This window comes from Schistocerca americana, chromosome 3 (assembly GCF_021461395.2).
Source record: "Schistocerca americana isolate TAMUIC-IGC-003095 chromosome 3, iqSchAmer2.1, whole genome shotgun sequence".
Classification (NCBI taxonomy): domain Eukaryota; kingdom Metazoa; phylum Arthropoda; class Insecta; order Orthoptera; family Acrididae; genus Schistocerca; species Schistocerca americana.
Genome location: NC_060121.1, coordinates 670,057,856 through 670,075,838, shown reverse-complemented (window position 1 = coordinate 670,075,838; position 17,983 = coordinate 670,057,856). Strand labels below are relative to the sequence as shown.

Sequence of the window (17,983 nt, the reverse complement as noted above, 5' to 3'; positions counted from 1 at the left end):
TATGTCAGCCCTTCAAAATACGCTCAGGTGTTTGGCAAGGTGATTGCGTATCACCAATTTTTTTTAACTGTGTTCTAGAAAAAACAGTGAGAATTTGGGATGAAAAATCGAATGAATATACTTCATATCACAAAAAGCTGGACTAAATTGTTTCGCATTTGCAGATGATTTTGTTACAGTTTCTAAAAATGTGATATCTGCTGTAACACAAATTGGTCTTTCAGAAGAAATAGCCATGACTGGCCTACGAATATCTGCAGAGAAAACGATCGAAACGCATCGAAATTTCTGAAATCATATACTGGCCAAATTGGAAAGGTTGAAAATTTAAGTATCTTGGGGAGACAATTCATATAAAGGTTTGGAAAATATTACTATAGAGGAAAGTACACCTAAAATGGGAAAGGTATATGATGTAATCAGACTTTTAGAACCAAAAAAGCCTGTGTAAAACTGCAAAAATAAGACATTACGATACAGCAGTGAAACCATAATGTCTATGTGCAAACGAATGTCTGGTATTAAACCAAAATTTGGATAAACTGGAAATAGTAGGCGAATCATTAGGAAGCTATTACGACCACGAAAAGCTGTATAGGGTTGAAAGATAGGTAGTAATGATGTAATTTATCGAAACACTGGAAACGTAGCAGGAGTAAGGAGAAAAAGAAGACTAATATTTTTTGTGCGTTTATATCTTTTGCAAGCCAGTAGACTCATCAAAAAGATCTTCAAATATCTGTGGGATAAGAGGTTAATAATACATCAGAGCCATAAAGTAAAAAAGAATTTAGTAAAAAATAATTTAAAAGCTGAAGAAACAACTGACACAGAGGCATGTAGGGAAAAAGTGTTAAATATGGAAGGATTCCAAGATAGAAGAGAGGAAAATACCGGTATGTAGTAGTCAGAAGATAGGAAGAAAACAAACGTAGTGAACAGATGAAAGGGTAATGTAAGGAAAGAGAACAACGACGACTAGGGAACTGAAATTGGCACGTGATCCTTAGGTGGCCTATTCGAGAAGAAAAAAAATATAGATTGTAATAAAAGTAAAAAAAAAAAAAAGGTTGCTACTAGCGAGATTTGAATCAGCGACTTCAAGATTACAAAACTTGTGTGCTATGCAGTCAGCTGCCAGCGACTGTATTAAGAAATTAGAAATGGAACTTACTAAACAGTGCTTGGAAATGTAATCTTCAAAGGCGAGTTTTGAAGGTAGATCGTTTTAGTCTAACTGCTGTAGGACGCTGAAGTCCAGAAACTAATCTTCAAATTCCGTAAGTGTGAAGAAAATCGAAGAGGGCCAATCTAAGAGTTCCCCTTGTAAGATAACCTTCGTGGATACAATACATCAGAGCCCCCTAGACGGCCAATAATATTGCGTAATTTTTTTTGAAGCGCAATAATATTGAACACCTAGGGGTGAGATTGAGAGGCCGTGCAATAATATTGATAACATCAAAAAGTTCTGAAATATTTTGCTCTGCCCGGAAATATCCTGCCGTCTGCGAGCAGTATTGACAATATTCTTTCCAGGCTCTCGCGAGGAACAGACTGTGGATATCAGTACGTTCACTTTGAATTTTGTTGTGGTGTTGAAAATGAATCCAAAGCAAGACGAAAATGTGTTCTGATTGGAGTTCATCGAAATGTATAAATGATTGTCGGCGTTGTGGTATGTTTAGTTCAAAATGGTTCAAATGGCTCTGAGCACTATGCGACTTAATTTCTGAGGTCATCAGTCGCCTAGAACTTAGAACTAATTAAACCTAACTAACCTAAGGACATCACACACATCCATGCCCGAGGCAGGATTCAAACCTGCGACCGTAGCGGTCGCTCGGTTCCAGACTGTAGCGCCTAGAACCGCACGGCCACTCCGGCCGGCCTGTGGTATGTTTAAGGAGATGAGTACAAAAACAGAAATTACGAATGAATCGTATGAATTGTTGCTCAGAAAATACGGGAAAATCGCCACGAACGACGAAGTTTCACAAAAATTAGTTAACGCAGGGTTATGAAAAGAAGTGTATACCCGTAACTATGTTTCAACTCCCATAAGGTGAAATTATACTTGTAAGTTAAAAGTCTTCGAAAGAACTGAACTGTCAGTGGCAAGGTACTGCAGCGTTAACAGATACGGCTGGTCCCGGCGGAGGTTCGAGTCCTCCCTCAGGCATGGGTGTGTGTGTTGGACCTTAGGGTAATTTAGATTAAGTAGTGTGTAAGCTTAGAGACTGATGACCTTAGCAGTTAAGTCCCATAAGATTTCACACACATTTGAACATTTTTCGTAACAGATAAACGCTGACTTGAAGAAATTAGGTCTCTCATTGTAGTGTCTTGTTTTTTGATCGTGTGGATATGGGCATCACAGATATTTATCCGGGGTGAGGGTGTGCAACACTCTAACATTGCCATTATCGATGTAAATGAGTTGGTCAGTTCTGAGATATATCATACCACAAGAACTAAATTTTATAGGTGGCACAAAGAAACATTATTTCTCACAGAACTGATGGTCGTTCACTCAGTATTATTCACACGTTCATTACTTCGAAGTTTAGAACAACAAACGATTATACAGCAATTGCTAAGTGCGTAGTATTGCCTGACTGCGGTCAGCCACGTAGTGAGTGCTACATTTCGCTAAACGAAGGATTTGGCGTAATCAAAACACCGTGCTCTAGATTCCAGGGGGAAGGGGTTGGAGGTAAGTGCCTATGTATGATGAGCCATAAACACATGAAAAAGTTATGATAATCTTTTCTTTCGTCCAACTTCAATTCTTTTAACAACTTTCGTGAGCGATCTTTGACGCTCCGAGTTCCAAGTCTTCATCCACTTTTTTTTCCGCTTGCAATAAAGTTGAGCAGTCACCATAGCAGCAGATTCTTTATCCTCAACATTGCAAACCCCAATATTATTGGGCAGTCTAGGGAGGACGTCAGTTATACTGAACAGCATTATTGCGCAGTGTTATTGACTGTCTAGGTACTGCCCTAGTTAGCAGTCAGATCTTCCTGACGGCTGAGGCATGCTGTAACATAAAGTACACTACTGGCCATTAAAATTGCTACACCACGAAGATGACGTGCCACAGACGCGAAATTTAACCGACAGGATGCTGTGATATGCAAATGATTAGCTTTTCAGAGCATTCACACAAGGTTGGCGCCGGTGGCGACACCTACAACGTGCTGACACGAGGAAAGTTTCCAATCGACTTCTCATACACAAACGGCAGTTGACCGGCGTTGCCTGGTGAAACGTTGTTGTGATGCCTCGTGTAAGGAGGAGAAATGCGTACCATCACGTTTTCGACTTTGATAAAGGTCGGATTGTAGCCTATCGCGATTGCGGTTTATCGTATCGCGACATTGGTGGTCGCGTTGGTCGAGATCCAATGGCTGTTAGCAGAATATGGAATCGGTGGGTTCAGGAGGGTAATACAGAACGCCGTGCAGGATCCCAAAGGCCTCGTATCACTAGCAGTTGAGATAATAAGCATCTTATCCGGATGGGTGTAACGGATCGTGCAGCTACGTCTCGATCCCCGAGTCAACAGATGGGGACGTTTGCAAGACAACAACCATCTGCACGAACAGTTCGACGACGTGTGAAGCAGCATGGACTATCAGCTCGGCCGGCCGTTGTGGCGTAGCGGTTCTAGGCGCTTCAGACTGGAACCGCGCGACCGCTTCGGTCGCAGGTTGGAATCCTGCCTCGGGCATGTATGTGCGTGATGTCCTTAGGTTAGGTAGGTTTAAGTAGTTCTAAGTTCTAGGGGACTGATGACCTCAGAAGTTAAGTCCTCAGAGCCATTTGAACCAAGCCTATCAGCTCGGAGACCATGGCTGCGGTTAGCCTTGACGCTGCATCACCGACAGGAGCGCCTGCGATGGTGTACTCAACGACGAACCTGGGTGCACGAATGGCAAAACGTCATGTTTTCGGATCAATCCAGGTTCTGTTTACAGCATCGTGATGGTCGCATCTGTGTTTGTCGACATCGCCGTGAACGCACATTGGAAGCGTGTATTTGTCATCGCCATACTGGCATATCACCCTGAGTGATGGTTTGGGGTGCCATTGGTTACACGTCTCGGTCACCTCTTGTTAGCACTGACGGCACTTTGAACAGTGGACGTTACATTTCAGATGTGTTACGACCCGTGGCTCTACCCTTCATTCGATCCCTGCGAAACCCTAAATTTCAGCAGGATAATGCACGACCGCATGTTGCAGGTCCTGTACGGGCCTTTCTGGATACAGAAGATGTTCGACTCCTGTCCTGGCCAGCACATTCTCCAGATCTCTCACCAATTGAAAAGCTCTGGTCCATGGTGGCCGAGGAACTGGCTCGTCACAATACGCCAGTCACTACTCTTGATGAAGTGAGGTATCGTGTTGAAGCTACATGGATAGCTGTACCTGTACAGGCCATCCAAGCACCGTTTGACTCAATGCGCAGGCGTATCAAGGTCTTTATTACGGCCAGAGGTGGTTGTTCTGGGTACTGATTTCTCAGGATCTATGCATCCAAACTGCGTGAAAATGTAATCACATGTCAGTTCTAGTAAAATATATTTGTCCAATGAATATTATCTGCATTTCTTCTTGGTATACCAATTTTAATGGCCAGTAGTGTGCTACCACAACTATGCATCGGAACAGTATAAGTAATATGCCACTTTCCGAATGACAACCGATCAACATGAGAGCACGACGATTTCCTGTCTGCAGCGGTGTACCTGGGCTACGCGGTGGTGGACCTGTCGCCGGACGGGCGCTTCCTGTCGCTGGCGACGTGCGTGCGGTACGCTATGTCGTGCTCGGCGGCCGTGCTGGCGCGCGACGTGGCCGACGCGGCGCGGCGCGCCGACATGACGGACGTGCACCGGCGGCTGACGCGCGCGCGCCTCAACCACACCGAGGCCGGCTACCCCAAGGACCCGCAGGCGTGCAGCGCCGGCGCGCAGCTGCCGCGCCACCGCGACGCGCAGCTGCAGGCCGTGCAGTACCGCCTCTGAGGGCCGCCTCCTGCCACACACCTGGCGACGGCAGGCACGCTGTAAAAGCGACGCATCCGTGCTGTGGGGCACGCGCTCACAGCTGACAACTGTACTGACGAGCAGGACAATCGGACAGTCACAGAAACTGGTAGTGGGAATAATTGATAGATTTCCTACTTGTCAGAAGCTACTGCTATCGGGGGACTCGACTGGAAAGGGTCTAACGCCACTCAGTTAGAACTTCTCGATTATGCTGTTTCCACCGCTGGATTTTAATTTCTCAATTTAGTACCACATATATAAAGCCAAGGAAAATGAAAGTATACAGGTTGACAGAGGGCTGACGCCAACAGATATTTTGTTCGACATGCAAATCGAAAGAACTGCATGTTTATGAAAGAAAAATGTCGCGGAACTTCCTGATGGAAGTTTCTTGACAACTGCCAAACGTACAGGAAATGGTGGCGGAGAATGCGATGAAAAATATGTGGAAGGGGTTTAGCAGATGCAGCTGAGGAACGAGATGAAACTAGATGCTGCTGGGTGGACGAATCTTAAGCTCTACAGCGGTGAAGCTGGGTCAGAATCAGCTTGCTCAACACTGCAGGTGTAAGATAACAGGGCAGATAAAGACTCAAGTCATTCGGAATTATAAATTACCAAAGTGAAGTTTAGTACAATAGCAAAGCAGCGAAGCCAGAAATATGTGACTGAAATATTTTGATGCTTATTCAAATGAACTTACATAAACCGACAAACCTCCTTGAGGAAACAAAAGCTTTACAGTGTTATTCTAGTAAAACTATATTTTAGTGACATTAACTCATTTTCAGTCGAGACCCTCAAGTGCAAAAACTATAGTGCCACGAGCCAGTGTTTGCGAATGAAGAGAGATTCAAGACTATGCGGCTTAGCGGCGGCACAAAGAGAAGCAGATGCTCGTTTTCGACTGCAAATATAGCAATGGAGTAGTGAAATTGGTGACATGGAAGGATAAGTGAGACAGGTATCTTCTCCAGGCTTCCGCCTGCTTCCTTCGCTATCGTACTCTCGCCAAAGTTCTCAGTCAGTAGCCTTCAGGCAAATACGAGTAGAACATTTCCTTCGTCCCTTTCCCATTAACCATTGAAATCCATCACTACTGTAGCGACGCAGCAGGCGCAGCTACAGTGGTGCGCCAAAGGTAGCGACGTGTAAGTTAGGGGTAGTGTTAGCACATGTGCTAACTCTTGTCGGCTGTAAGCATCTGTTTGGTAATCGTGGTTCCTTTACAGTAGAAATGGGGCAGCTACAGCAGTTACATGCTCACTATCACGATCTGAGGAAATCCTTTCCAGCAGTAGTTCCAGGATACAGTGGGGAAACGGTGGTCAGTTCCTCGTCGCCGCCTCTTTGGTTGCTCTACAGTAAACTGATGACATTTCTGAGCACCAAAATTGCCACATTCTTGGAGCTACAGTAAACTAAAATGTAAAATAATTAACTTGTGGCGTAATGTTATAAGGCTAATTGATTTGTTCATGTATTTTACTGAATCTGGAGGAAATGGTTCCTAATATAATCGAAAGTTTTAGGTTATATGGTTACAGCGGTGTCTCCTATTGTGTTGGAATTCACTACTGCTAACTGCAGTATAGATTTTGTTCTCTGTCAAAAAGTTGTACATTTAAGTAGAACAGGGGAATGGTGTGTCACTCATATTTTCTGACAGCAAATTTTACGACAAAAGCACTATCACTCACAACTTCAGCTCCGAATAGTTCTGTCTGTAATATGGAACTAAATTTTCATATGTTTTTCATAAATAACTTTACATAATTTCACATTTGTTCCCTTAAGAGTATTTTCCAATTTGTTACAGTGCTACTAATGGTACTCTTAATAGACTTTGTTAAATTGTAATTTAGCTCTCCTAAAAGTCAATCAGAAAATAGATATGTAAGCGAGAAATGTATTTTGCAGACGGAAATGACACTTGTGCTCTAAGTTTCTTGGAACTGCCAAGCAGATCTGTATCTTTAAAATTTGATGCCGTGGTCCAACAGTATCGCACACTTCATTGATCGTAGGTAGAGCAAACCAGGAACTGGATGTTAACAGTGTTCGTTTATTAAAGTCATTATTAATTTTACACCCTTCTTGAAGAAAACTGCAATATATCAAGACGGTAAAGCTAGACCCAGTTGCCCCATGTTTCTACGCGAAGGCAAAGCCCTCCCACGTGCTATGCTACAGAGACTACCTTCAGAGCACGAACTTCGGCGATAAACTGTCGGTGGCATACATTCTATTCCCAGGAACAAGAACAGGAAAAGGATTGTTGCAAAATTTCCTTTTTTCCTACAAATAAAAACAGAGACAGAGGAATTGAATGTTGAATCAGCTGAACAATTATAATTTATACCATTACATTTTCTGTAGTGCGGGTTTTCTCAGATATGTTTTATATATCGATCTTATACACAGTATCATAATTTTTTCAGTAGAACTTTGTATATCCTAAACAGTTGTAGCTAAGAATATTACAAATAAAAGGCACAACAACGATTTGAAACTTAACACTTTTTAAAAAAATAATGGCCAATTTTCATAAATTGCAAGAAACAGCTGTGATCCTCACCTTATCGCTCAGTTTCATTTGCACAACGCGTCTTGTTACTCAAGTTGACCAGATTTAAGGATGTTTAGATATGTGACATTTATCTTTCAGAACGCTTCCCCAGCCCTTGAAAAATCTATATCGTGAGTCCCAACGAGTAAATCACATGTATAGGACTTACAATATCCAGACTGCAGTTACCAATCAAATTGTAGGAAACTGAAATAACAAGATAAAGTACAGCTCCAAGAGACAACTCCCCTATCACTAGAACATCACTGCTGTTCTAACAGTCCTCATTAGTGACTTATAACCGTTTATACAAGTCGCCAAGGGACACAGAGCAGGGTGTGAAATACTGTGTTTTACATAATCGAGGTAAATAACTCTGATCATTGTCTCCTGTCGTGAGAATGCTGAAGTTCTCACTTCACGAGACTTTTAATACTGATCGCTGTAACTTCTCATTGCGACTTGAGCAAAGAATGGTACTACGACTATGTAATCATTATAAACATTGAACACCGAGGAAGAACTTAAATATTTAAACTAAGCAGTGTGAAAGAAAGACATGATCTGATAAAAAAAGCTGCAACAGTACGTCCTTATTCGTCTCATTTTGGTTACTGTTTTTTGTTCTTACTAGAAAGTCTTTTGGTTACCGTTTTCTGTACTTACTACAAAGCCCAGCAGCCATGTTTGTTTTTTTAAGATTCAACGTTTGTTTAATTTTTTGGTCAACCACAATATCGTTATTATTTTAAATAATTACACATGCCAGCTGCTGAGCTCTAACCTCTGTATTTGGATTTACCCTTGCTTTTACGTACTTATTGATTTCTTCTCTTTGCATATTAATTTTCTTTATTAATTTAGACATGCTGCGGCTTGTGAACTAAACGGCCGTTACAGGTAGTTCGTGAAGGCTCAACCAATCACAAATACTTTTTGAATGTTTAGTTTTAGTGCTACAACCAGTTCCGGGCTTACAAGCCTATCTTCAGAGTGTTGATATTTTCAGTTACATAGAAGTTTTGATCAACAGCATGTTGTCTCCTCCTACGCTGCACAAGAATAACTGAGTATTTAGTGCTATATTATAAATGGTTACATTAATAAAAAAAAACACGCTAAAGTGCTTGTATTTTATAGCAATAATGCGAAGTAGTTGAGTTCACCTACGTCAGTTCCAGGAGATAGCTGGTTGTTTTGTTGTGGTCCACGTGATATTCCAGGTCAATGTATATTTTGTTGAGCTACACACTGCACTCATATTGTAAATAAGTTAATGAGGCACATTTCATGTTATTCTTAACGTCAGTGCTGAGCATCGCACATGTACTATACACTTGATGGTATGTTTACAGTGCAAAGATTATCATTAAGCAAAGATAAAAAATATCATACATTTCCTATTGACCAAGCATGCAAAAAGACAAAGATTGTATGCAGAATGAGCAAAATGCAACATGTTAATAACAGAAAAAGGATTCATTCTAAGAATAATAGGACAAATTGTTTTTAGTGGGTATCTCTCTTTCTTTATTATGTACGCGTCAACAGAAAACTTGACGAAATACTTAAAAGACAACTGATTGCATAATATAAATTACACATGAACGCAAACACATTTATATATACAGACATTTTTTGATTATCATTACAATGTGTAAGTTAGTTGCAGGGAATACAAAATTAAAAAGTTGAATAGAGGAATGACAACAACACATTTACCCATCATCGTACTGTATATTTATACAATTTCATACTGAGGTCTGGAACAGTTGAATTTTTCTGCGTTGTGCCTGTTATGAAGCTACTTTGTTTCTGCTTTCTGTGAATGGGAAATTATTTAGAAACTGTTCTTTGGCTAGCTACAGCTGCTCATTTAAAACGTATTGGGCTGTACTGAGGGTGTGATTATATATTTCTAGTTCCTCTAAGAGGTCCATTTTCTTGTCTTTGTTAGTGGTATGTACTATCTCCAAGTTGTCGTTAATGTTAGAAAAAGAGTGTCCATACCGATTCTTGTGAGTGGCTATTGCAGATTTGTTTCAATTTTTTTCCTCTAAAGGTATCCATGTAATCATGATACTGTATACTACAGCTTTTGGCAGTCTGTCTGGGATAAAATCTGGGGCAATTGTCACAAATAATCTTGTAAATTCCAGATTTGCTCCATCTAGGCTGGTGATGTTAGTGCCGTGGATAATGATATGTTGCACAGTCTTATTGGTGCAGAAACTTATTTCAACTCCTGATCTTCAGAAAATATTATCATTTTGGTAGAAGATTGTGCTTATGAGGGGAATGCATGCAAATAGGTCATCTTCCGCTACCAGTTGTGAATGTACTGCAGGTGATTTACTATCTTTAATTTTATTGTATAGGTGGTCAATTATTTGTGGTTTATAGGCATTATTTGCAGCTACTGTTTCGATTATATTGATTTCTTTCTCCTTGGCAGATGGAATAAGGGGAATTTTATGTATACAGTTTACTATGAATCTGAAATCGCCATTTTGTGGTGTGTATGGTGGTCTGAAGAATTACTTACAATTACATCTGTGGTGGTAGGTTCTCTATAAATTTCAGAGGCATGCTTTTGATTCAACGTTTTTATTCTAAGATCAAGAAAACTGATACCCTCTTTTGTCCGATGTTCAAAAATGAATCTGATACTGGGGTGTGTCTTACTCGTTGCATCTGCAAATGATTCTGCCAGAGAACAAGATCGGTGCATCATCAGTACACCTTTTATAATGTTTCAGATTGTCTTTACAATGGGAACTAACGTCGACAAATTATTTTTCAAATGCTTAATACAAACGTCACCTGAAAGGCCTGCAAGGCTGCTTCCCGTTGCTATGCCATCTGGCTGCATATACATTTTCTTGTTGAATGGGAAGTAGTTACGTGCTAGAATTAATTCTAACATCGCTTTGAGTTCGCGTTTTTCTGCCTTGTAGAGCTTTATTTTTTTTATTAAATTGCACTTAATTATTCCAGTAGTTTCCTGGACTGGTATATTTGTCCACTGGTTCGCAGTGTCTAGGGAGGCATATCAGGCACTGCCTGGTATGGATACATCACTTACATTAGTAACAAATCGTTGGGTATTTCTGATAGAGAAGTTCTCTTCAAATATGTAAAAGTTGCTAAGGAAATCTTTAAGCTTCTTCAAGATGTAATATGCAAGACTGTACCTTGAACTAACAATAGAATGTGCTGGGTAATGAGGTTTATGAATCTCTGGCTGAGATCATAGTTTTGGAGATATGGGATTCATGACTAAGTTATGTTGAATATCAGCATCCGATGAAAGGTAGTTGACTTTTTTAATTCATTTCTGAAGCTTTGGCTGACGTTTGTGTGGAACCAGTCTTCAGTTCTTTTGTCTTATTGTTAAGAAATAATTGTGAGGTTTTGTTGATGCAATCTTCTTCATACATAATTACTGCAGAGATATTTTTGTCTGCAATAACAATAAGGGCTTCGTTATCTTTTAGTTTTTATTAATACTAGTGACTATTTTTGAATCAGTTTTCCCAGAATTGTGTGTTGATTGTAGATTTCCTGCAATAATTTATTTGACTTTTGAAGTCACAGTTTTTGTTTACATGGTATTAGTTTGGCTTCGCCACATGCAAGTTCTATTCTGATAACTAATTCGCTGATGTTTTTGTCATTGAGTTTAGATGCAATATTATGTCTAAGACCTCTATTTAGGAAACAAGTTCAGCTTCATCAAACAAAAGTACTCTTCCATAAAATTCAATTTATGTGGTGTTGGGGGTTTCAGTGAGATACTGTGTTAATTTTGAAGTAAGTTACTGAATTTTCTTTTTATGACTCCTGAAGATAATTGTCTTTTCTTTGATTATCTATCTATTAATGTTACATAAGATGTGCATCAGGTCTGTGGGATACATCTGGTTAGTGAGTTCAAGATGCAGTTTACATATTTGATTATTTAGTAGGTCTTTTTCCTTGTCTAAGAATCTTATTTGAGTTTTTAACGCATTATTTCGCATTTAGATTTGGAAATCTGTGTAGAGTTACTCTGGCTGTTAATGTTAGCCTTAGTGTAGATAGGGAGAAGCTAGACAGGTCTTGTTAAACTTTATCCTTTGTACCATCTTTGCAAGATGTAGTTTGCAGTTTCTCAATGTATCAACAGTTTGGAATGCCTGGCTCAGCAATTTCAATGTTATTTTATCCATGTTGGATTTTGTGAACTCTGAAGCTATTAACTGGTGAATGACGCAACCAGCTACAAATATCTGGAAAACAACATGGATTACAACAAAATAAATCTCCATCCACTGGAACTTATGAAAGTGAACACAACTTTTTCGCATTGTACCTAAATAAATGCAAGAGCTTTGGTGTATCTTTATTAGTGAAACAACTTATGATGTGGCACTAAATACTCAAATGTTCTTCTGCAGTGTGTGAGCACACAACTTGCTGTTGGTCAAAACATCTGTGTAACTGAAAATATTAACCTCTGAAGATTGCCATGATAGCCCAAAAGCGGTTACAGCACTAAAATAAAACCTCTAAAAATTGTTTGTGGTTGGTTGTGTCATCCACCAACTATCATTTGTGGCCACATGGTCACATGTTTCACAAGATCCAACATGGATAAAATATCATTGAAATCTCGAAGCCAGGCATTGCATCCTGTTTATACATTGAAAACCACCCAGTATGAAGATAATACAAGCTGTATAGTCTAACAAGATCTGGCTGGAATTTAATGAAATCCCTGTCTGCTTTAAGGTTAACAGCAATAGCTCTGCAAAGAGAACATTATGAAGGTAGTACAAGCTGTGCAATTTAACAAGACCTGTCTGGAATTTAATAAAATACCTATCTATGATGCACTTCTAAAATAATATTAATAGAGAAGCAAAGAAATGCTAATTATCTCCATGAGACATAAAAAGAAAGTCAGTCACTTACTGCAGAATTTACCCATTAGCTCACTGACATCCCCAGCACCCCAGAACTTGAATTTTATGATAGAGTGCTAAACTCCACCAGCATTTTGCTTGATGAAGCAGAACTTGTTACTAAATAAAGGTCTCACACATAACATAGCACCAAAACTTAATGACAAAAACATCAATAAATTAGTTATAAGCACGAAAATGGTACATGACAGCCAGAATAAGCCAAGATGAACAAAATACTGTAACTACAAAACATTGGCAAAATCTTTACGACAAACAAATCAATGAATTAGTTGTCAGAATAAAACTTGAATGTTGCAAAGCCAAACTAATACCAAGTGAACAAAATACTGTAATTTCAAGAGCCAAATAAATTATTGCAGGAAATCTACAATCAACACCTTACTCTGGGAAAACTGATTTAAAAAATGTCACTAGTATTACTAAAAAATTACAGATAGCAGAGCCCTTGTTGTTATTGCAGATAAAAATATCTCTGCAGTAATAATGTATGAAGAAGATTACATCAACAAAACCTCACAATTATTTCTTAACAATAAGACAAAAGAACTGAAGACTGGTTCCACACAAACGTCAGCCAAAGCTTCAGAAATGAATTAAAAAAGTCAACTACCTTTCATCGGATGCTGATATTCAACATAACTTAGTCATGAATCCCATATCTCCAAAACTATGATCTCAGCCAGAGATTCATAAACCTCATTACCCAGCACATTCTACTGTTAGTTCAAGGTACAGTCTTGCATATTACATCCTGAAGAAGCTTAAAGATTTTCTTAGCAACTTTTACATATTTGAAGAGAACTTCTCTATCAGAAATTCCCAACGATTTGTTACTGATGTAAGTGATGTATACATACCAGGCAGTGCCAGATATGCCTCCCTAGACACTGCGAACCAGTGGACAAATATACCAGTCCAGGAAACTACTGGAATAATTAAGTGCAATTTAATAAAAAAACATAAAACTCTACAAGGCAGAGAAACGCGAACTCAAAGCGATGTTAGAATTAATTCTAGCACGTAACTACTTCCCATTCAACAAGAAAATGTATATGCAACCAGATGGCATAGTAATGGGAAGCAGCCTTGCAGGCCTTTTAGTTGACGTTTGTATTAAGCATTTGAAAAATAAATTTGTCGACGCTAGTTCCCATTGTAAAGACAATCTGAAACATTATAAAAGGTGTACTGATGATGCACCGATCTTGTTCTCTGGCGCCATAAATGAAACAGAATCATTTGCAGATGCAGCGAGTAAGACACACCCCAGTATCAGATTCATTTTCGAACATCGGACAAAAGAGGGTATCAGTTTTCTTGATCTTAGAATAAAAACGTTGAATCAAAAGCATGCCTCTGAAATTTATAGAGAACCTATCACCACAGATGTAATTGTAAGTAATTCTTGAGACCACCATACACACCACAAAATGGCGATTTCAGATTCGTATTAAACTGTATACATAAAATTCCCCTTATTCCATCTGTCAAGGAGAAAGAAATCAATATATCCGAACCAGTAGCTACAAATAATGCCTATAAACCACAAATAATTGACCACCTATACAATAAAATTAAAGATAGTAAATCACCTGCAGTACATTCACAACTGGTAGCGGAAGATGACCTATTTGCATGCATTCCCCTCATAAGCACAATCTTCTACCAAAATGATAATATTTTCTGAAGATCAGGAGTTGAAATAAGTTTCTGCACCAATAAGACTGTGCAACATATCATTATCCACGGCACTAACATCACCAGCCTAGATGGAGCAAATCTGGAATTTACAAGATTATTTGTGACAATTGCCCCAAATTTTATCCTGGACAGACTGCCAAAAGCTGTAGTATACAGTATCATGACTACATGGATCGCTTTAGACGAAAAAAATTGAAACAAACCTGCAATAGCCACTCACAAGAATCAAAATGGACACTCTGTTTCTAACATTAACGACAACTTGGAGATAGTACATACCACTAACAAAGACAAGAAAAATGGACCTTTTAGAGAAACTAGAAACATATAATCACACCCTCAGTACAGCCCAATACGTTCTAAATGAGCAGCTGTAGCTAGCCAAAGAACAGTTTCTAAATAATTTCCCATTCACAGAAAGCAGAAACAAAGTAGCTTCATAACAGGCACAACGCAGAAAAATTCAACTGTTCCAGACCTCAGTATGAAATTGTATAAATATACAGTACGATGATGAGTAAATGTGTTGTTGTCATTCCTCTATTCAATTTTTTAATTTTGTATTCCCTGCAACTAACTTACACATTGTAATGATAATCAAAAAATGTCTGTATATATAAATGTGTTTGCGTTCATGTGTAATTTATATTATGCAATCAGTTGTCTTTTAAGTATTTCGTCAAGTTTTCTGTTGACGCGTACATAATAAAGAAAGAGAGAGACCCACTAAAAACAATTTTTCATATTATTCTTAGAATGAATCTTTTTCTGTTATTAACATCATTTTTCACATTCTGCATACAGTCTTTCTTCTGTTTGCATGCTTGGTCAATAGGAAATGAATGATATTTTTTATCTTTGCTTAATGATAATCTTTGCACTGTAAACATACCATCAAGTGTATAGACTATGGGATAAATACCTGCTGGAATGTACGACGTTAATGCAGGATGGCAGCAGACCGTATTATTCGTTTCGGACCTCTTGATAAGTTTGGAAGTGTGATTACGCATGTCAATCACATCGCGATTACGGGCAGCATGGGGTTCACGCCTGAGCCTCAGGACGTGCGCTAGCAGCGCATGTCGGGTGTTTCAAGCGTCAACTTCACGTCTTAATACCTCGGGATGTAATGGGAATATTGCGATGCAATCAACGCCATTGTGTATGTGCTTTGTCATGCTATGGATTGCTGAAGAAAAAATATAGGAGGTCCATTTAAAAAAATATGAGTTTGTATTAAAAAACACATATGCTTTCGTTTTAGAATGTTTCCAAATATGTACATTCATGGGCCCCAGCCCTACATTGATACCGGTGAAAGTCGTTTTCCAATAGCTGTTATTGTTCCAGAGATATTTTGGGTGGACAAGATAGCTGGGACACCCTGTATATTACTCTTGGGCAGACCATCTGTGCTAATGAGCATGGCAGGTAGGCAACACCAAAGCGCCGACACACATTTCTCACTCCCGCTTATACTCAGACACTTTCGTTTTTCCACGAATTGTTGACAGTCTTCAATACGTTTCAGTTAGTGCCACAACGTCGTCAAAAATCTGTCTCAAAATCTCTCTAGTACATCGATGAGAGCACGCAAGCTATTAAACACTGAAGAATGACAAGTGGCGTTTTCATAAAGAAATTCTATCCTCAGTCTTCGTCAACTATGAGGGTAATATGGTCTGTGTTATAATATCAAGGGAGAAGGGCCTGCATTATATATCCAGAGAATGACCTAAATAATGATAGTTAACTTTGAAATTCCTCTGGCAGCACTGAAATGAATACGAATACATCCTGACGATCAAGAAATGAATAAAAGTGTAACGAACGCTAACGCTACAACCAGTTCTAGCAACGCGCCTTGTTTATTGAATTTAGAGATATGTGAGTTGTCTGGAGTCGAATTTTGTAAATTGAAATCACTAAGAGTGGTCTTCTTTTTGTAATGTAGTGAGCTAGAACTAAATTGTGGCTCATTATATGCATTTAAACTCCAGTTAAAGGAGAATGTAGTATGCTTTCTCCCTTTATAGAGGGCAACATTATTTCAAGCTGCGTTGAGGAACACACTGTGAACACATGGCGCTTCGTCCTTTAAAGGAATGAGCTCTTTAGTATCTACAAATCAGATTATCGGAAACATCGCAGCACCACCATTGGCCTGATGGATTGTTTCTGAGGTGGAGAATAACTCCAAAAATGAAAGGTTCTGCAGAGGACTTTATAAGGGGCAGTTCTGCCAAACCTACCAACACAAGAACTTCATTCTTTCTATTTTATTTTTCCCCAGGTGCCTTGCCGTACCTTCATGAATTAGGAGCGATATATTGCCATACATATGGGATGGTTCTCCCATGATAGAGGCCGATCTGCATCCATAAACCTTGGAAACACAATTGCAATATTTTGTAGTATCTTACATGCTCTTCTCTTTGTGGGCCCTTTCTCACCTCAAAATTCCTTCAATGAAACAGTTTATATTTTCTGTCATCTGTAAATAGAACCATGTTGCATAAACGTATAGCATCATCCAAGTTTTTTTCTGTATTGTACCGTTTCTTTTTCTCCCCCTGATGGTTATAGCTTTCTAGTGAGCTGTACTACTCCTCCACTTGCTCCCGTGTTAAGGAAGATACAGACAACGAGTATAACGTATCTGAGCCCTTGCTGCCGACACCGTCTTTCTCCGCTAATTCTCAGAATCTTTTAATAATCTCCCTTCTGTTACCATCCTCCTCGTTTCTGTACAATCTTTACTCCTCCGAATTCTCTTCCGGAAACGTATCGAAGCTCTGGATTCCCAACAGCAGAAATTCATTGGAGTCCCTATCTAGTATTGTTTTCCTGCCCGCCCCTGGTGGCTGAATGATTAGCGTGACGGATTGTCAATCCTCTGCGACAGCGTTAGATTCCCGGCTGGGTCGGGGAATTTTCTCCTCCCAGGGACTGGGTATTGTGCTGTCCTCATAATCATCATCCTATCATCCTCATCGACTGCAGGTCGCCACAGTGGCGTCAAATTGAAAGACCTGCACCCGGCGAACGGTCTGCCCGACGGGGGACCCTAGTCATACGATTAGCTAAATAAATAAATTGTTTTCCTCTTCCATGACTTCAGTACGAATACACTCATCTAGGGTCGACAACAAAGAACGGATAGTTTGTGAGTTTCAATCGGTTATGTTCTTTCACCTTTCTGATGTGGTAAACACATGTAATACACATAGCCCAAACGAACGAAACGTGTGTCTGCAGTTGAGCGCAGCATTTGGCACTTTGTGAGTCCAAGGAACAGATTTGGTTACTTGTGAACTTGCCAGAAATGACCAGAAGCCTAGTCGTGACAACGTGTGTTAAATCTCCTCTCTAGATAAGGAGTGGAAGAGCTGTAGAACAAATGTGCCAAAGACTAATCAGTTCTGCAGTAGTTTCGAAATTTTTCGCTGTCCTTCCAACAGATAGTTCATTTTATCGGACTACTGTATAGTTCGAATTGTCCTATTGTAATTTTACTGCACGCACATTGCATTATTCACCGATATACAAGAAACGAAACGTAAAAATTTCTCCTTGAGAGTAGTTTGTTTCACAGTGTGTGGCACAGCTCCGTGACTCCCAATAGCTGTTGAGATGGTTTACTATCACGTGTGTGGGAGCAGCACGGTAAACAGCCACGC

General features: G+C 39.5%; 1 protein-coding gene across 2 annotated transcripts in view; it reads left to right on the top strand.

The window, feature by feature from the left end:
* LOC124605504 overlaps positions 1–5,269 on the top strand; it is a 51,595-nt gene extending 46,326 nt beyond the window's left edge. For both annotated transcript variants that reach the window (XM_047137237.1, XM_047137236.1), the window contains exon 4: positions 4,750–5,269. In XM_047137237.1, the coding sequence (XP_046993193.1) occupies positions 4,750–5,036 (287 nt within the window). In that variant the 3' untranslated portion in view covers positions 5,037–5,269. The remainder of the gene's footprint in view (positions 1–4,749) is intronic.
* Positions 5,270–17,983: the final 12,714 nt, after the last annotated feature.